We start from the raw sequence: 16,843 nt of genomic DNA, 5'->3' as shown, positions 1-16,843 counted from the left end.
AGATTTGAAGGAGCGTTGGTGGTCAGCGTGGCTCGGCGGCGGCTGCAGCAGTGGCTGCAGCAGCGGCTGCAGCACCCTGAGGAGAGCTGGTGCACTATGAAGAGTTGAGATGGAAACTGGTTCAGGACTGGACCAAGGGCTCTCCAGACGGCTCCATTAAACATTGCACAATATTAACGGTGAAGGTGGAAACGCTGCGCTAAGACAGAAGGGAGAGCGTTCTGAACAGAGACTGGTGGAAGATAGCACATTATGAAAGGTTAAAGGTTAAAGGCCTTTAGTTTACGGTGAGAGGTGAAACTGGGAAGCGGCGAACCGGAGGGCGAAGGGTGCTGTTTGAGACCTCGCCTTGTTGCCGCCTGGCAAACTCAACTAACCAATCAAACAGTGTTATTTGTACAGAACTAACAGCTGCTAACTGACTGCTAACAGCTCTCTGTTGTTGTTTGTAATAAACTTCATTTTTCATCCAAACCACCAGCGTCTGCTGCTCTGATTTAAGCTGCTCTGATTGTCTGCTTTCTAAATGTTTGAAGAAACCAAAACGTTGTCTGCAAAAATCAGAGCCGAATACGACTGAAGAACTGGGATAAAGTTCCTCTACAGCGAAAATATCTGGAGGAATTAATATTTAACCCTAAATCAGTGTGAAAACAGTCGGAAGTGCAATCTTGTTGAAGTGATGCATGCTGGGATGAGATCCGATAGGAGCGGCTGTAAACCAATTCAACCAGTCGGGTTCAAAGCCGGACGCAGAAGCACAACTTTAACCCTGAAAACGCTGGAAGGACGTAGCGCTAGCTAACCCTTTCCCCGGTCGCCACGGAAACAGGCCAGCAGGGTAATTAAGGACACCGGAGATTTTTCACTGCAGTTTATATAATGAATTCATCCTGATATCAGTTAGAGCCTGCGGTATAGTTTTACAGTGTTATTCCTAATTTAGATAAGAGATAACAGGTGTGATAACGACAGCCGGACTTTCTCACTTCCAGGTCCAAATATTAATCCATCAGATTAATAATCCAGCTGGACTGATCCAGAATCATTCAGTCCTGTTGGTTTTCCAGATATTTAGTGTTTTTTCACAGTTTCTGACGATTAGAGGTTGGTTAGAGAAACCTGAGTGTTACGATGGAAATCTGACCAAAGTCCGGTCCGGCCCGGTCCGCTTACGCAACGCTACGAAGTCCTGGAGCGGATCACGTGGACTGGAGCCGGCTTAAAGGAGGCAGGATCCACAGCGGCGCCGGCCACTCTGCAGGACCGCAGCATGCAGGATATCATCGCCAGGAACGGGCTGGAGACCCCAGAGCCGCTGAAGGCTGAGGTCAAAGGTCAGTGGCTCTACAACAAGCTGGGTCTGCTTGGTGAACGTATTAAACAACAGAACCGTTTATTTATGGCTCTGGAGCCGTTTATCCAGCTCCAGTCAGTTCTGACAGTTTTAGATTTATTCATTGACATAAAATTTAAAGCTACAGTTTGTAACTTTTATTAAATATATTTTTTACATATTTATTAAAACTAATATGAGACGGATCAGTGAGTAGATTAATCTCCTGCTGTTGCCGTCTGAAGAAATGCACCGCTAACAACCAATCAGAGCCAGGAGGCGGGTCTTAGCACTGTTAATCAATCATGGGTACACGCTGCTAAAGGTGTTAATGATGGAGAAACAACTTAATGTTTATCTGCCATCATCGGTGGCTATGCTAACTAGCCTTACCATTTACAGCTGGATCTGCTAGCTGCAGCGTATCAGAGAGCCAATAGGAAGTGATTGGCAGCACTAAGACCCGCCCCCTGGCTCTGATTGGTTGTTTCTAGCTAGCAGTGGGAGAAACAAGAGGAGATGGATTTTCTGTGACAGATTATCTCTCATTTTATCACAACAGTTTCAATAAATATGCAAAAAACATTTTTTATATATTACAGCTTTAATATCACCCTTCATATTCATTGATAATGTCTGAAAATCCTTTTACCAACGCATCTAAATCCCAATCAGTGAGATTAGAAAAAGGATTACAACACAATAATCTGAGATGAATTCCTTTACAGGATTAGATTTAGCAGCATGACATCACTTCCTGTTTTGTTGTTCAGTTTACAGCCAGAGGGAATCAAAAGTTAGTAAAAGTTATTTTCAGGTTCAGTTTGGCTGCTAAATGTTTATTGGAAAACTTAGAGCAAATTAATAACTAATGAAAACTTATGTATTGATTTGAGATCAGATAAATAATTATCTGCTGATCTTAATCAACAGATTGTTGAAGTTGTTGTTAACTGGTTTAGTAATTGATTAATTTTCAAGTTGAGAATACAGATGATAAAAATGTTAATTTACTGAAAAACAGAACTTTAATGGAGCCAAAACTGAACAATAAATATAAATATTTAGGACAAAAACATTCTTAGTTTTAAATCTGTAAAGTTTTAATGTCGCTGCCTCTATGTTCAGATTCTAGAAATAAATCTTTATAATAACTTTTTATGTCTGTCAACTGAAATTCATGTTGTATTTTATGCAATGATGTGTTTTAATTTTTTTTTAAATAGGAGTTTAATTGTTAGCATTTTTATGTATTTGAATAATGTATTAAATAAGCCTAAGTAGGTAAATGAAAAATATAAAGTACCTGACAAATTTTATTTCATTAATAGTTACAATAATCAATACTGATCAAATCTCTATTTCAAAAAAGTGTAATTTATATCGCAGTAATATTATATTTTACAATTTATTGATATTTATTGCTCCTATCTTTGAACAGTGGAGAGTATAGAAACATTTATTTTCCTTCAGTTGTTCATCATTAGTTTTAGTTTATCAAGACGATAAAATAAAATTCTCAATAAAACCAAACGCTGGATCAAAACACTCCAAAAGTTTGTAGCAAAAACAGCATCTTGGTAATTAATGAAAGTGTTGTGTGTGTGTGACCTTTGACCTCCAGGGTCGGTGCCGCCGTGGCTCCAGGGCACTCTGGTGCGGAACGGACCCGGACTTTTCTCAGTGGGGAAATCGGAGTACAACCACTGGTTTGATGGCCTGTCGCTGATCCACAGCTTCACCTTCCACAACGGTCAGCAGGGGGCGCCACTGAGACCAACCTATCGATCAATCAACCAATCGATCAACCAATTGTGATTATTTGTCTGGCTCATTTCAGCAACGAGTCAAAAGTGGCAAACTTTCCTTCATCATCAATACACATTAAATTACTCCAGTTATTCCTTTAAATAAAGCAGCTCTTTGTTTAAGGGAATCAGTGTTTCGGCTGTTTTGCAGTTTTCTGGACGTTTGTCCCAGGTTTCAGCTTGATTTTTATTGGCTCCGCACCGTTTTCAGGGGAGGTAACGTACCGGAGCAAATACCTGAAGAGCGACACCTACAGGAGGAACGTGAAGGCCGATCGGATCGTCGTATCCGAGTTCGGCACCATGGTTTACCCCGACCCCTGCAAGAACATCTTCGCCAGGTAAAAACACCAAAACATCTTCGCCAGGTAAACAGTAAGAGCATCTAAATGTGTTGATGAAACCCAACAGGCTGTTAAAATATTAAACAGATGTCCCTCCAGGATTTTGTGATTGTTTTTGTGGATTTTGCAGTCGAAGTCACAGATTTTCTGGAGCTAATTTAGAAATATTTGTATGAAATCTTTGCGATATTTGTGCTAAAGTATAAAGTTAAATGTAATTGTTTATTACTCTCTGTATCGGTCACGGACTATAACCTGACAGCAAGTAAAGCTGAGGCAGCAGTTTAAATTAAACTCAATGTTTGACAAATTGAGAAAAAAAAAGTGTTGATTTTGTGTATTTCTGAAAAACTGGAGCAACTTTTTGATGTAATTTGGAGTTTAGAGGGCCACATAAAAAGCTACAGCGGGCCAGATTTGGCCCCCGAGCCTTAAGTTTGGCATACTGCTCCCATTAGATCCCAGCATTAGTTTCAGGTTGTTTTTGAGTTAACAGACCACAACAGAAAACCTGAAGTCTTTTCAGGACATTCAGGATTTTACGAGACTTTAAAAGCCTCGTAAAGCTGGATTAAATAATTCTAGATCATCATTACAACCAAAAACTATCCTCAATATTTCCTCTGTAAAACTCGTCACCAGGACAATGACACATTTCCGCAACATCGTCCCCGATTTCACAGACAACAACCTAATCAACATCATCCGCTACGGTCAGGACTACTACGCCTCCTCTGAGGTCAACTACATCAACCAGGTCGACCCGTTGACCCTGGAGACGGTGGGCCGGGTGAGTCTATACGCCCTAAAGCTCTTTGACTCGTCTCACAGGACTGACACGCATCGTTTCCAGACTAACTATAGGAACCACATTGCTCTGAACCTGGCAACCGCTCACCCTCACTATGACAAGGAGGGCAACACCTACAACATGGGAACCGCCATCATCGGCCTCGGACGGCCCAAATACATCATCTTCAAAGTGCCAGCAAACGCCTCAGGTATTAGAGTAACCATCGCTTTTCTTGGCCAACATGTTCGTATCCGAGTCAGATACAGCTAATGGATTTATGACGCCGCAATCTAAGAGCGTGTTTCAGATGATTTGGCACTAGGACAAAAACCAGAGTTATCCAAGGTTTTAACTAGGAGCCATAAACATTAATTAGCATGACGTGACTGACTGCTTGTAGACAGTTGTGAACTTTGGTTGCATTGTTTAAAGGGATCAAAGCATCATGACCGTTTAGACCCATCATTACCATTTGCTCATCAGAAATGAAAAAATACCGTGTGAATAAGTTTGGTTTCTGTATTTTTCTGTCTGTTTCAGATAAAGACCCCAAGAAACCGGCTCTGAGAAAGGTTCAGCAGATCTGCTCCGTTCCTTTCCGATCCACTCTGTATCCGAGCTACTTCCACAGCTTCGGCATGACGGACAACTACATCGTGTTCGTGGAGCAACCCTTCAAACTGGACATAGTGAAACTGGCAACCGCCTACTTCAGAGGGGTCAACTGGGGGAGCTGCCTCAAATTTGATGAGAAAGACAGTGTAAGTCCAGTTCCTGTTAGGTTTACTCAAACAGATTAGCATGAATGAAGCACGGCGTAGCCTCAAGGTTTGATAAAAACACTTTCCTCTTTAGTTCACAACGTTTTACTGAGGTAACTTCCCCGTTTCAGACGTTCTTTCACGTCATCAACATAAAGACGGGACATGTTAAATCTCTTCACTACCGAACCGATGCTCTGGTGGTTTTCCATCACATCAACGCCTACGAGGACGACGACCACGTCGTGTTCGACATCATCGCCTACAATGACAGCAACCTGTACGACATGTTCTACCTCCACAACATGACCAAGGAAACGGACAACTTCATCCAGACCAACAAGGAGTTCTCCCCGCCGGTCTGCCAGAGATTCGTCCTGCCGCTGAACGTCCACAAGGTAAAACCAGGCTGAGGTCACAGCCACCGAGTCTGTTCCAGTCCATGCGTCCATGCAATCCTGCGTGTCCTGCAGGATTCTCCCAAAGGAACCAACCTCGTGACTCTGACGGACACGACAGCGCAGGCGGTGATGCAGGACGACGGATCCATCTACTGCAAACCCGACATCATCTTTGAAGGTTTGGTATTTTTAATGTGGAGGAGAAACGATGAGATCCACTGGATCTAACGAGTCTGACTGCTCTGCAGGGATGGAGCTGCCGGGGATTAACTACAACTTCAACGCCAGGAAGTACCGCTACTTCTACGGCTCCAGGCTGGAGTGGTCACCTCACCCCAACAAGGTACACCCATACCTTCAACTCGTCTGTTCTACATAGTCTGTATTTTTAACAATTAATCATCTTGAATTTTATTAAAAACAATAAATTACACACAAAAACTATTAACACCATAAAAATATTAATAATAGTTATAGATGTATCGATATGCTGACGATGTGACCCTTCTTACCAAATTTTGCCAATTTTTCTAAATTAATCTACTTGAATGAATTATTTGTGTGTATATGATGAAAATGTTCCTGTATTTTGAATATGTTGCTCATAACGGTAAGATTTTATAAATTAGAAAATATTTCTAAGCATTACCAACAAACCAGAACCACGTAGAAAACATTAAAACGGCTGAAAATAACCGGCTCAGCCTCCTAAAAACTCACCATCTGCTTGAAAACCTCCCACCAACAGATCGCCAAGGTCGACATCGTCACCAAGACGCACATCGAGTGGCATCAGGAGAACTGCTACCCGTCAGAGCCGGTGTTCGTCGCCTCTCCGGGCGCGGAGGAGGAAGACGATGGTGAGAGAAAATCGTAAAAACGGATCGAAGGAGAATTTTTTCTCTCCATTTCTAATCGTTTTGTTTCTGCAGGAGTCATCCTGTCATCCATCGTTTCCTCTGATCCAAGCGTTTCTCCGTTCCTGCTCATTCTGAACGCCAAAACGTTTGAGGAGGTCGGCCGGGCCTCCATCCCGGTCCCGGTCCACATTGACCTTCACGGACTCTTCATTCCCGCCAAATCATAAAAACGTTTGGTTTTAAAGCAGATAGATACTATTGAAATGAAAATGAAAGTTTTTTTCTTGTTTTCATTTTGTACCCAAATCTGACTGATTTTACTCCGTTTTAGTCATAAAGCAACTTCTAGAGTCATATTTCTATAAAGTGTTTACCAAAAGGAAACAAGCTTCAAAATCAGAGTGTTTATTTGAAAAGTTAAATTTAGTAATTCAGTTCAATGTAAAATATTGAGTTTTGTATTTTCAAATCCAGTGTAAAATAGTTAAATCTGTTTTTTGTCGGTTTCTTTTGTTTCCTATATTTAAATTCTGTGTTAAGTTTTCTGCATAACATGAATATCTTAGATATTTTAAGATACATTAATTTGTAAAACAGTATCTGAGATAATAAACTAAGATCTTGAGTTCTGCTTCAGCTTCACCAGTTTGTACTGGGAACCAGTAAGATTCTGAACTGGACCTGCATGAGCTAAGCGTCAGTACCTGATGGAGTCCTGTCGTGATCATTTGCCACCAGCAGAGGGCGCTCCACCACATGATGTCAAACCGCTTCTTCAGGAAAACACAAAAGACAAGAGTTAAAAATTGTAATCATATTTTAGACCAAATGTCAGATATTCTGAATGGAACAAAGGAAACAAAACATTAAAACACAAATTTCACTTAAAATAGAGTCAGACTTTCTCCACAGTACTTACATTTAATTCCATGTTTTCCAAATATGGACTTTATAAATTTATTTCCTGCTGATCCATAAATTTTAACTCAACACCATTTGTTTCCAGTCGGCTGTTGACCTGAGGGAGGAAGGTGTTTTATACATTTAAACTAAAAACATTTGAGCATAAAAAATGTTGTAGATGTTTTTGTGGTTAAAGTTTTGGAATCAGAAGCTGAACTGTAACAAATACAGGACAAACTTAATTTAACAATCAGAACATACAGAGAACTAAATCAACTGAAATCAAAGAGGCGACAGGAAAAACAGATTCTACTGATTTGTTTGAGTTAATAAAAGCAGGTTAAAGACATTTAATCTTTCTGCACAATTCATTATTTTTCCAGCCAAATGCATCAGGATGGAGGCCGACGTGAAATAAAGAGCAGTTTGATGAATAATTGGAAATATTTCTAAAACCTGGACGACAGGAGAAAATCGAAGCAACGCCTCGCAGACCGGAGGAACTAAACTGACCCAAACAGAACCAGAATCTCATCCCAGCATCTGGTTTTACTGTCGTCCAATAAAATGACAGAATATCATATAAACGGTATTAAATATGCTAACCACAGGTTGTAAAATGTTTCTGGGTTTTTATAAAGTATTTTGACTGAAATTAATCGTCGTTCTGCAGCTTTTATTAGAATCATGGGAATTTATTACATCAGCAGTTGCAGCAAAAACAGTTTAAAATCTTCTGTTTCCCCGCCTTCCAACATGGCCGCCAAGACAAACAGACGTCAGCGTGTCAGAGTCTGAGCCGCTCGCCGCCTCCGTCCGGAGCTCCAGGCTGCTGGGAAAGGGGGCGGAGCCTGGGGCAGGAAGTGGCGGCAGCACATCAAAGAGCGAGGGCCAAGAGGAAGATGATGATGATGATGCTGAAGAACAGGCACGTTGGAGTGAGTCTAGGCTATCGCTGTCACACAGTGAGGAGCCGCTGTCCACAGAGACACGCCGCTCCGCTCCGCCGCGCCGCCGCTCCGACTGCAGGAAGCGTCTGATTGGTTGGCTGGCTGGTTGGTGTTTCTGTGGCTCCGCTCCGGTTGGTCCGGTCCGGTTCAGATGATCTCAAAGGTTTTCTTCAGCTCCATGATGAGCTGCCAGTCCGATTTCTGCATCTCGTCTCTGAACCAGTTCTTCAGGGCGTCGATGGACGCCCGCGTGATCTGCACCCATACAGAGCAGCCGTTGTTATGGCAACAGAAAGAATAAGCCCCTCGTCCCCATGGGCGTGTCCTCACCTTGCTGACGATGACGTCAGTGGCTTCAAAATGGCGGCCGTACATCTTGGGCGACTCCCCGGGGATGGGCTCAATCTTCACGCAGATCTCCTGGCCTTTCTTCGCCGTGTCCACCGACTTGTGGTTCATCTCAATGCTGGTTACCACGCCGATCTCCACGAACTGCAACGCCCAGCACCGTGGTTACACAACGCAAACAAAACAGCGCCAACGGTTACACCGGTGCCTCTCACCCCTTTGCTGGGCACGCAGAGCGGCGTCCCCTGCTTCAGAAGCCCCGCCTCCACCGACACGCCCATCACGATGGGATCTCTGGAGTTGAAGATGAACTGAGGAAGAACGCGGAGCTTCACCGGGAACACGGCGATGTGCCTGGGCAGAAACACCGTGAACATGGGGGCGTCAACCCAGACTCACTGCATTAGGCTCTAAAGGTCAAAGGTTACTGGAGACTGCAGACTTTAAGACACTTTAAAGGGTTTTGAGGTCTGGATGAAACTGATCACAACCCACCAAACCTGCTGTGTATCGATGTACTGTCAATAAAAACATGGAGTCCAAATACACAGACCTGGAATCACCATGACAACAGGAGGTAATTATAAACTGATAATTACTTCAAGCTTTTTGGATTTAGTTTGTTCTGAAATCTAGTTTTTTGGGTCATTGTGATGAAATCGTGACAACACTGCCCTCCTGTGGTTAGAACATGAACTGTATTTCTATTATCTGTGTCGGTGAGTTTTCCTACTTGAACTCTTCCTGTTTGGACTTCTTGTAATCCTCTCTGTACTTGGTGAAGGCGTCAAACAGGTGGTAGATGATCTCAGCAGAGAAGATGCGGACGCCCAGACTGTCGGCCATCTCCTGGCTCTCCCTCTCCACCTTCACGTCAAACGCCAGGATGACAGCGTACCTGCGGATGGACGGACAACCGGCCGTCAGACGGCGCCTGGAGACGGGTCAACGTACCAGCAGGGGGCGCCACGTACTGTAGGTCGTGCTCCAGCATGGTGGACGCCTTCATCACGTCCTTTTTATGCACAGGGCCGATGTTGATGCCTGCGTACTGGAAGAGAGGCGTGGTCAGCTGGAGGTGACTTCCTGTTGGAGGTGTCAGGGGGGCAGTTACTCACCGGGACCTTGGAGGTCCGGAGGAACTCCAGCAGCGCCTCCAGGGAGCCCAGCGTGGAGGCCTGGACGTACACACCCTTCTCCTCCAGCTTGATGGAGCTCAGCGTCTGCTTCAGCTCCTTCACCAGCTCATCCTGACCACCAGACGTTAGCCGTTAGCGGTTAGCCACAACACAACGCAGCGGAAAACAACAACAATACCTTCAAGACGGGGACCTCGTCGTCCCTGTGGGCCACCAGCAGGGGGAGCCCTGCCAGCGTCTTCTCCAGGTCTTTACCTAGAATCTTCACTCCCTGAGCCGTCGACACTTCCTTGTGCTTCTCATACTGACTCTGGACAACAACAACCAAACAACGAGAGCAAATTATTTATGATTCATGACATCTCAGCCATGAGAGGAATTAAAAGAAACATCAACATTTTTGACCCAAAACTGAATCAAAACGGAAAAAAATAGGAAAACAAATGATAATAAATCAGGTTGTAGTTTGTCTTGCTGACCTTGACCCTCAGCTCCTTGAGCGGCGGCGGCAGCAGCAGGCCCCTGATCTGCGTGACGATGGGCCCCTCCACCCCGGGGACGATGATGGTCTCTCCCTCCCGCAGGCGGCCGTTGATCAGGATGACGTCGATGGTGGTTCCCATGCCGGGCAGCGCCTTCACCTGGACACACACAGACACACCGCCGTCATGACGACGATGATGATGGAAGCAGAGGGGGCGGGGCCAGGTGCCGGCTCACCTCCATGACCTGCGCCCGCAGCTCGTCGCAGTGCGCCAGGCGGCGGGCCAGCATGCTCTGGGTGAGCTCCACCAGCAGGGCGATCAGGTTCCCCATGCCGTCGCCGCTGTGGGCCGACGTGGGAACCAGAGACACGAACGTCCGCGGGTCTTTGTTCTCGAAGAACAGCGCCGCGTTCAGACTCTGGGGACAGACAGGAAGCAGTCAGTCTGGGAGGGACAGGAAGTAGAGCTGTGATTGGCTGATGGGAGCAGAGCTGTGATTGGCTGCTCATCACCTGCTGAGCAAACTCCACAATGATGGCCTTGGTCCTCTCGTCAAACTCGTCCTTGGTGTTCTTCTTCTGCTTCTTCAGCGTGGCGACCACGTCCGTATCAGGACTCTTCTTCCAGTCGTAGAGCCGGTCGATCTGATCAGAGCACACAGAGTCAGACGAGGAGAGGAAGGGGAGGAGGAAGAGGACGAGGAGGAGCAAGAGACCTTGTTGAGGGCCACGATGAAGGGACACTTCTTCTCCTTCAGCAGGTTGATGGACTCGATGGTCTGAGGCTCCAAGCCGTGCATGATGTCCACCACCAGGATGGCGATGTCACACAGAGAGCTGCCTCTGTTCCTCAGGTTACTGCAGGGACACAGAGACACTCAGGACACTGGGGACAGGCAAGGGAGAGGGACAGGCTGGGGACAGGCTGGGGACAGGCAAGGGAGAGGGACAGGCTGGGGACAGGGACAGGCTGGGGACAGGCAGAGGCAGAGGACAGGCAGAGGACAGGCAGGGGACAGGGAGAGGACAGGCAGGGGACAGGCTGGGGACAGGCAAGGGAGAGGGACAGGCTGGGGACAGGGAGAGGCTGGGGACAGGCAGAGGCAGAGGACAGGCAGAGGACAGGCTGGGGACAGGGAGAGGACAGGCAGGGGACAGGCTGGGGACAGGCTGGGGACAGGCAGAGGACAGGCTGTACCTGAAGGACTCGTGTCCTGGGGTGTCGATGATCAGCATACCGGGGATCTTGATGTTCTCCCTGTCAAACTACACACAGACACACACACACACAGAGCTCAACAAGCTGCAAACCATCACTGAATCCAGCATGGAGTGAGCGGTCGTACATTTTTAACCATCTTGGTCTGCTCCTCGATGGTCTCCTTGGGGACGTTGGTGGCTCCGATCTGCTGGGTGATTCCTCCGGCCTCGCCGTCCTGGACGTGTGTGTGACGCAGCTGCACATGAAAAACACAAAAAACAATAAAACTTCTGCCTCCAAACAGGGAGGGACACCACCAGCAGGGGGCAGCAGCGTCACCTTGTCCAGGATCTTTGTCTTCCCTGTGTCCACGTGTCCCAGCACACACACCACTGGCGCTCGGAGCCGGTCCGGGTCCGTGTTCTTCAGGTTCTCCGCTCGCCGTTTCTGTTCCCAAAGATAGGCCAAACTCAGACGAGCTCTCACTACGCTCACTTTTCCCACAGTACAATTCAAACAATTTCAAGGTAAGTTTTCTAACTTTTCCAGCACCAAAACAACACAAATTAACTAAAATAGACGGTTTAAATTCACAGTTAAATCATATAATTTATTACTGTTAATATTAATATCTTGTGGTAATATTACACATCCTACAGCAGGACAAGGAAACTAAAAGATAAAACATTTGAAATGTCTCTCACACTTGACTCGTCTGAAGAAGTTAAAAATAAATTTCTAAAAAATATCACAAAGTTTTCTGGCATTTAGCAAATAGAAATAATTTTGTTGATTCTAACTAACGTAAAATAATAAAAGTTACATCTGATTTAACTTCAGACAGATGGAAAACAATTTTGTATTACCTGTAAATATTTGGTTTGAACTGTGGATGTTTCAGACATTTAGGCTTTTAAAAACTTCATCACCAAACCGTGAAACGCCCGACAGAAACTCCAGCACCGTAGGAACACTGACTGCTGCTGGAGCTCACCTCTATCCTCTTCCTGGCTCGGTCATACAGCCGCTCCTCCTTCGTCCTGCCATCATCATCGTCGCTCTCGCTGCTCTCCTCTTCGCTCGCCGCTCTCCTCTTCCCGTGACTCACTGGCGCGCTCTCTTTCTCCATCTCAGCTTCCTCCTCGCTTTCCTCCTCCTCCTCTTCTTCATCCTCCTCGTCGTCCTCCTCATCTTCCTCTTCCTCCTCCTCCTCGCTGGCAGCCGGCTGACGAGGAGCCGGCGTCTCCTCTTTGACCTCGATGTGAACTTTCTTCAGCTCTGGTGAACAATCACCACACGGATCAAACAGTCGGGTAAAAAAACTGAACCAAGATGGCCGACATCAACAAAACAAACCAAACATGCTTTACACTCTACAGCTAAATAAATACTACTCTACTTTAAAAATACTAACTACAATAACAGAGAAAATCTAGGAATTAAAAATAAATTATAGAAAATATTAAATAACTATAAATAATAATGACTTAAAATAAAGCTAAAGATTAAGCTTAAATAAAATTGTTTCAAAAAAATATAATAAATTTCAAAGACTGATTGTAGCTGCAAGTGAAAAAAAATTAAATAAAAATAAAACGAGTTATTTAAAAAAAAATTAATTTAACTAAAAAAGAAAACAGAAAAAAAATATAAAAGTTTAAGAAGAAATCAGATGAACAGTGTAAGGAAGGAGCTGTGATGCGGTCAGTAATAAACCGTCAGGCTGTTAGAGGATTTAATCTCTAGTTTAAGGAATCAAACGCACACCGAGCAGTGGCCTAGTCAAAGCACCACAAGGAGAAGTACCTGCTGCTCGTCTTCTCTTTCTCTCTGTTTGTTCATGAATAAAAGGAAGAAACGGATCAGCTGCTGCTCTCCCTTACAGCAGGAAGCAGTGACCTCTGACCTCAGTGACCTCTCACCTTTCTCCTCGTCGCTGGCCATGGCCTCCCAGTCGTCCAGGTCGGCGTCCGCCTTCGCCTCTGCACAGAAACATCAGTGGTTAGCGGCTGCTTGGCCTCCACCCGCCGCCCTCCGCCCGCTCCACCCACCTGGCACTGCAGCCGGCGGCTTGCTCTCCGTCTCCATGGCAACGGGCTCCGGGGTCTCCGAGACTGGCGACGTGACCTCCGATGTTTCTGACAGAACAAAACAAGATTTAGAGGAAGACGAGGAAAAAGAGGATGAAGAGGAGGAAGAGGAAGAGTACCTTCAGGTGATTGGACGTTGGGTTTCTTCTTCCTCTTGTCTCCATAAAATGGTTTCTTCTTTGGCACGCTGTCTTTGGATGGCACCTCAACGCCTGAACACACCAATCAGAAACCACTGAGGAGGAGAGGCCACGCCCCCTCAAACTGACCACGCCCCCTACGAGAGGCCCCTTCAGACTTACATTCACCATGAAGATATGAGAGGAAAGAAAACTGCTGACATGACTCATGATTCTTCTGTATTGGAATCGGCCGATACTAAACCTCAGATATTGGAAGTGATAAAAGTGGATCTGTGAATCCCTCTGGCCCCGCCCCCTCACCCTGCGCCTGCAGCAGCTTGAGCGTGGCCTCGGCTCTCGCCCGCGCCTCCCGCTGGGCCTTGGTCAGCAGCTTGCCCTCCTTCTTCAGACGCTCCTTCCTCTCCTTCTCCTTCTGCTTCTTCTTCTCCCTGCGCTCCTGCTCCAGCCGCTCCTGCAGGGTGAGTTGAGGTGAGTTGGGGTAAGTTGGGGGTGAGCGAGCAGCGCTGTTTGCAGCAGTAGAAGAAGACGCTGCCTACCTGCTCCTGCCTCTGCTTCTCCAGCTCCTCCAGCCTCCTCAGCCGCTCCTCCTCCTCCCTTCGCGCCCGCTCCTCCTCCTGCAGACAGTCACAGTCAGACTGCAGCCTCAGCAGGACTACGTTTCCCAGCATGCCCCAGTCAGCCTCCCACCTCCTTCATCTTGGCCAGCGCCTCCTGCATGGCCTTCACCGTGGCCTTGCTGGGACCCTTTTTCTTCTCCTCCTTCTCTCCCTTCTTCTTCTTCTTGTCCTTCTTCTTCTTGTCTCCTTCGTTCTCGTCTGCAGAAGAAGAACACAAAGTCATCGCTTTGCTTCCAGACAGATAAACACTCACCTGATGACATCATACCTTCTGCTGCTGGTTCTTCCTGCTCCTCCACAGCTGCTGCCTCTGTCATCTTCTTCTCTGGTTCTGGTTTGGACTCCACGGTGGCCTCCTTCTCCTTCATCTTCTTCTGCTTCATCCTCTCTTCCTCTTTCTTCTTCTTGTCCCTCTCCTTCTTCTCTGCCTTCTTCTGCGCCGCCGTTTTCATCTTGAAGCCGCCTGCCTCGTCCTCCTGCTCCTCCTCACCGTCGCTCTCCGCCTTCGCCCCCTTCCCTTTGCTCTTCTTCTTCTTCTCTCTCCTGGAGCTCACCTCCTCGTCGTCGGACTCCTCCTCCTTCCCTCCGTCTCCCTTTGGCTCCGCCTCCTTGGGCTCCTCATCATCAGACACAGACTGTCTCTTCCCTCCTTTCTTCCCAGCCTTGGCCTTCAGCCGGGAGCGGGAGGAGCTGTCGTCGTCGGAGTCGGAGGGCGGCGCGGTGGGAGGCGCCTGCAGAAACAACAACAAATAACCAATAAATGAGGATTTATCTATGAAAGGTCAAAGTTGAAGTCCAGACGTTATGATGCTAATGCCATCAGATAAACACGTGAACGTTTCCTCGCCTTGTTCTTCTCCTTCTGCTCTCCGTTCTTATCTCCATCAACATGGCCTTCCTCCTCCTCATCCTCAGGACTCGCTCCTCCTTTCTTCCCCTTCCTGGTTTTCTTCTTCTCTGGTCTGGGAGGCTCTGGAGCGTCTACTTCTTCTGTGGTTTCTGCTTTCTGCAGCAGGAGAGAGGCAGTGAATGTGAGGAGGTTGGCGGTGCGTTCAGGTGCATTCCGGTGCGTTCAGGTGTACCTTGGCCTTTCCTCCCTGAGCCTCCAGGGAAAGCTCCTCCAGCTCCTTCAGGATGTCGTCCTCACTATAGAGAGAGAGAAGAGTCAGAGCGCTGCAGCAGAGGGAAGAGGAAGACTGGCTGATGGTGGCCTACTCAAAGTCCTCTCTCTTGGCTGCTTTCTTCTTCTTCTTCCCTTTCTGCTCTTTGGAGGCGCCGGCTCCCTCAATCTCTGCAGCCAGAGCGTCGATGTCCACGCCGTCATCTTTGGCACTGGTCACACACACACACACACACACACATACCATTAGAAACACACACACACACACCATGAGGTCAGGTGACCAGAGCTGCTGCTGACTCGTCAGTCTCGTTGTGACCCAGCTCCCTGAACTCAGCCTCACTTTGTTCTGTGTTCAGGGCTAACTGTTAGCAGAGCCACGTTTTGACCACCTGCAGCAGGAACTCATATCCAACATGAAAAACTCCAAGTTTTACATTTCTACAATGGTTTACGCTCCAGTGGTTTGATTCTCCGAGCAAAGAGGAACGCAGTCTGTCCAACCGGTTGCTGCCTGAAATTAGTTGACTAAACATTTAACTAATTGTAAATAAGCAATAAATCAATTAATCACATGATAAATTACAATGAGTTCAATTTTTTATTTTTGCATGATTTACTGTTTTTCTCTTTCAAAGTGTGGATGATAAAACTCTTCAGTCTGGTTCTTTGGTCTTTTTTTAAGGATAATTTTGTTTCCAAAGATTTTATAATTAATTTTTAAATGATAATTTAAAATGTCTTCTAGTTACAGTGTTACATATTCATCAGAATTTAAAGTCCACTGATCTTTGAGGATGTATTATAGCATTATTATCCCATTACCATTATTATTCATTATTATTATCATTATTACTAGATGAACAGTTGGCTGAACTCGCAGCACACCTGTCTCAGCAGACTCAGGTGTGCGGCAGGTGTCCTTCTTCCCTCAGGTAACGGTTCCAACACACCTCTCGCCCGGTGAACGAGTCTCCAGGTAATCTCACCTGGGTAACAGTAAGAGCAGCTGGTCGCCTCTTTAAACTGGAGTGCGGCTGGTGGCAGCTGTTTACAGCCAGGACTGTGTCGGAGCTAACGCGGCTAGCCGCCATAGATTCTGACGGTAAGCCCCAACCTGCGGCCTGGAGCCCGGCTCAGGGTTACGCCACTCAGAGATAGTTCACCACAGCCCCGGTGGTTGTGTAATTAATCCTAACCCACTTCCAGACTGTTAGCAGCCTCACCTGAACTCACACACCTACAATGACTCGTGGTTAGCATCTGTTAGCATCACTTAGCCGATAAGCTAACGGTTCAAACAGCGGGGTACAGGCCCGTTTCAGGGATTTAAGACGACGGGGAAGTTCTCTCTGCCCGGTCCCAGCCTGGACAGATGTTTATGGACAGCAGGACATGTCATCCCTACCTGTCCTCTCCAGATTTCTTCTGTTTCTTCCCCATGGTGCCGCTGTGCTTCAGATGAAACTTGGCTCTCTACTGGCCGACGAACACGACGGCTCACATTGGACAAAGATTATATATTGAGAACACAATGGGAGATAT

The 16,843-nt window shown here is 46.5% G+C and overlaps 2 protein-coding genes across 3 annotated transcripts; one reads left to right on the top strand and one right to left on the bottom strand.

Moving 5' to 3' along the window:
- The first annotated feature begins 610 nt into the window (after positions 1-610).
- bco1l (beta-carotene oxygenase 1, like) lies at positions 611-6,735 on the top strand. Its single transcript, XM_032556283.1, has 11 exons — positions 611-1,337; positions 2,961-3,089; positions 3,356-3,485; positions 4,131-4,278; positions 4,342-4,489; positions 4,822-5,042; positions 5,174-5,440; positions 5,516-5,621; positions 5,692-5,786; positions 6,192-6,303; positions 6,376-6,735. The coding sequence occupies exons 1-11, from the start codon at positions 1,274-1,276 to the stop codon at positions 6,528-6,530; spliced, it is 1,575 nt and encodes a 524-aa protein (XP_032412174.1). The 5' UTR covers positions 611-1,273; the 3' UTR covers positions 6,531-6,735.
- A 1,126-nt stretch (positions 6,736-7,861) lies between these two features.
- Positions 7,862-16,837, bottom strand: eif5b (eukaryotic translation initiation factor 5B). 2 transcript variants are annotated; one of them, XM_032556160.1, is made up of 27 exons: positions 16,707-16,837; positions 15,394-15,510; positions 15,261-15,324; positions 15,026-15,184; positions 14,447-14,909; positions 14,249-14,376; positions 14,098-14,175; positions 13,862-14,012; positions 13,538-13,630; positions 13,380-13,466; positions 13,251-13,310; positions 13,135-13,158; positions 12,323-12,606; positions 11,668-11,775; positions 11,474-11,584; positions 11,326-11,393; positions 10,844-10,985; positions 10,641-10,772; positions 10,364-10,546; positions 10,123-10,284; positions 9,822-9,953; positions 9,623-9,754; positions 9,479-9,555; positions 9,238-9,402; positions 8,720-8,858; positions 8,487-8,648; positions 7,862-8,411 (listed from the first exon to the last, which is right to left on the bottom strand). In XM_032556160.1, exons 1-27 carry the CDS (start codon positions 16,739-16,741, stop codon positions 8,304-8,306), a joined length of 3,564 nt encoding a protein of 1,187 aa, XP_032412051.1. In that variant the 5' UTR covers positions 16,742-16,837; the 3' UTR covers positions 7,862-8,303. The 2 variants fall into 2 exon arrangements, with proteins under 2 accessions (XP_032412051.1, XP_032412052.1); XM_032556161.1 differs by lacking the exon at positions 13,135-13,158.
- Positions 16,838-16,843: the final 6 nt, after the last annotated feature.

Source organism: Xiphophorus hellerii, chromosome 24 (assembly GCF_003331165.1).
Source record: "Xiphophorus hellerii strain 12219 chromosome 24, Xiphophorus_hellerii-4.1, whole genome shotgun sequence".
Lineage (NCBI taxonomy): Eukaryota > Metazoa > Chordata > Actinopteri > Cyprinodontiformes > Poeciliidae > Xiphophorus > Xiphophorus hellerii.
The sequence above is the reverse complement of the archived record's forward strand: the minus strand, read 5'-3'. Positions and strand labels throughout refer to the sequence as shown.

Bases quoted from the DNA above. Each gene is read 5' to 3' on its own strand.
- bco1l (XM_032556283.1), top strand. From the start codon at position 1,274: ATGCAGGATATCATCGCCAGGAACGGGCTGGAGACCCCAGAGCCGCTG. The intron at 4,490-4,821 runs GTATTAGAGTAA...TGTCTGTTTCAG, and splicing joins AGTGCCAGCAAACGCCTCAG to ATAAAGACCCCAAGAAACCG. The intron at 6,304-6,375 runs GTGAGAGAAAAT...TTGTTTCTGCAG, and splicing joins CGCGGAGGAGGAAGACGATG to GAGTCATCCTGTCATCCATC.
- eif5b (XM_032556160.1), bottom strand. From the start codon at position 16,741: ATGGGGAAGAAACAGAAGAAATCTGGAGAGGACAG. The intron at 13,467-13,537 runs GTACTCTTCCTC...TTGTTCTGTCAG, and splicing joins CAACGTCCAATCACCTGAAG to AAACATCGGAGGTCACGTCG. The intron at 8,412-8,486 runs GTGAGGACACGC...GTATGGGTGCAG, and splicing joins CTGACGTCATCGTCAGCAAG to ATCACGCGGGCGTCCATCGA.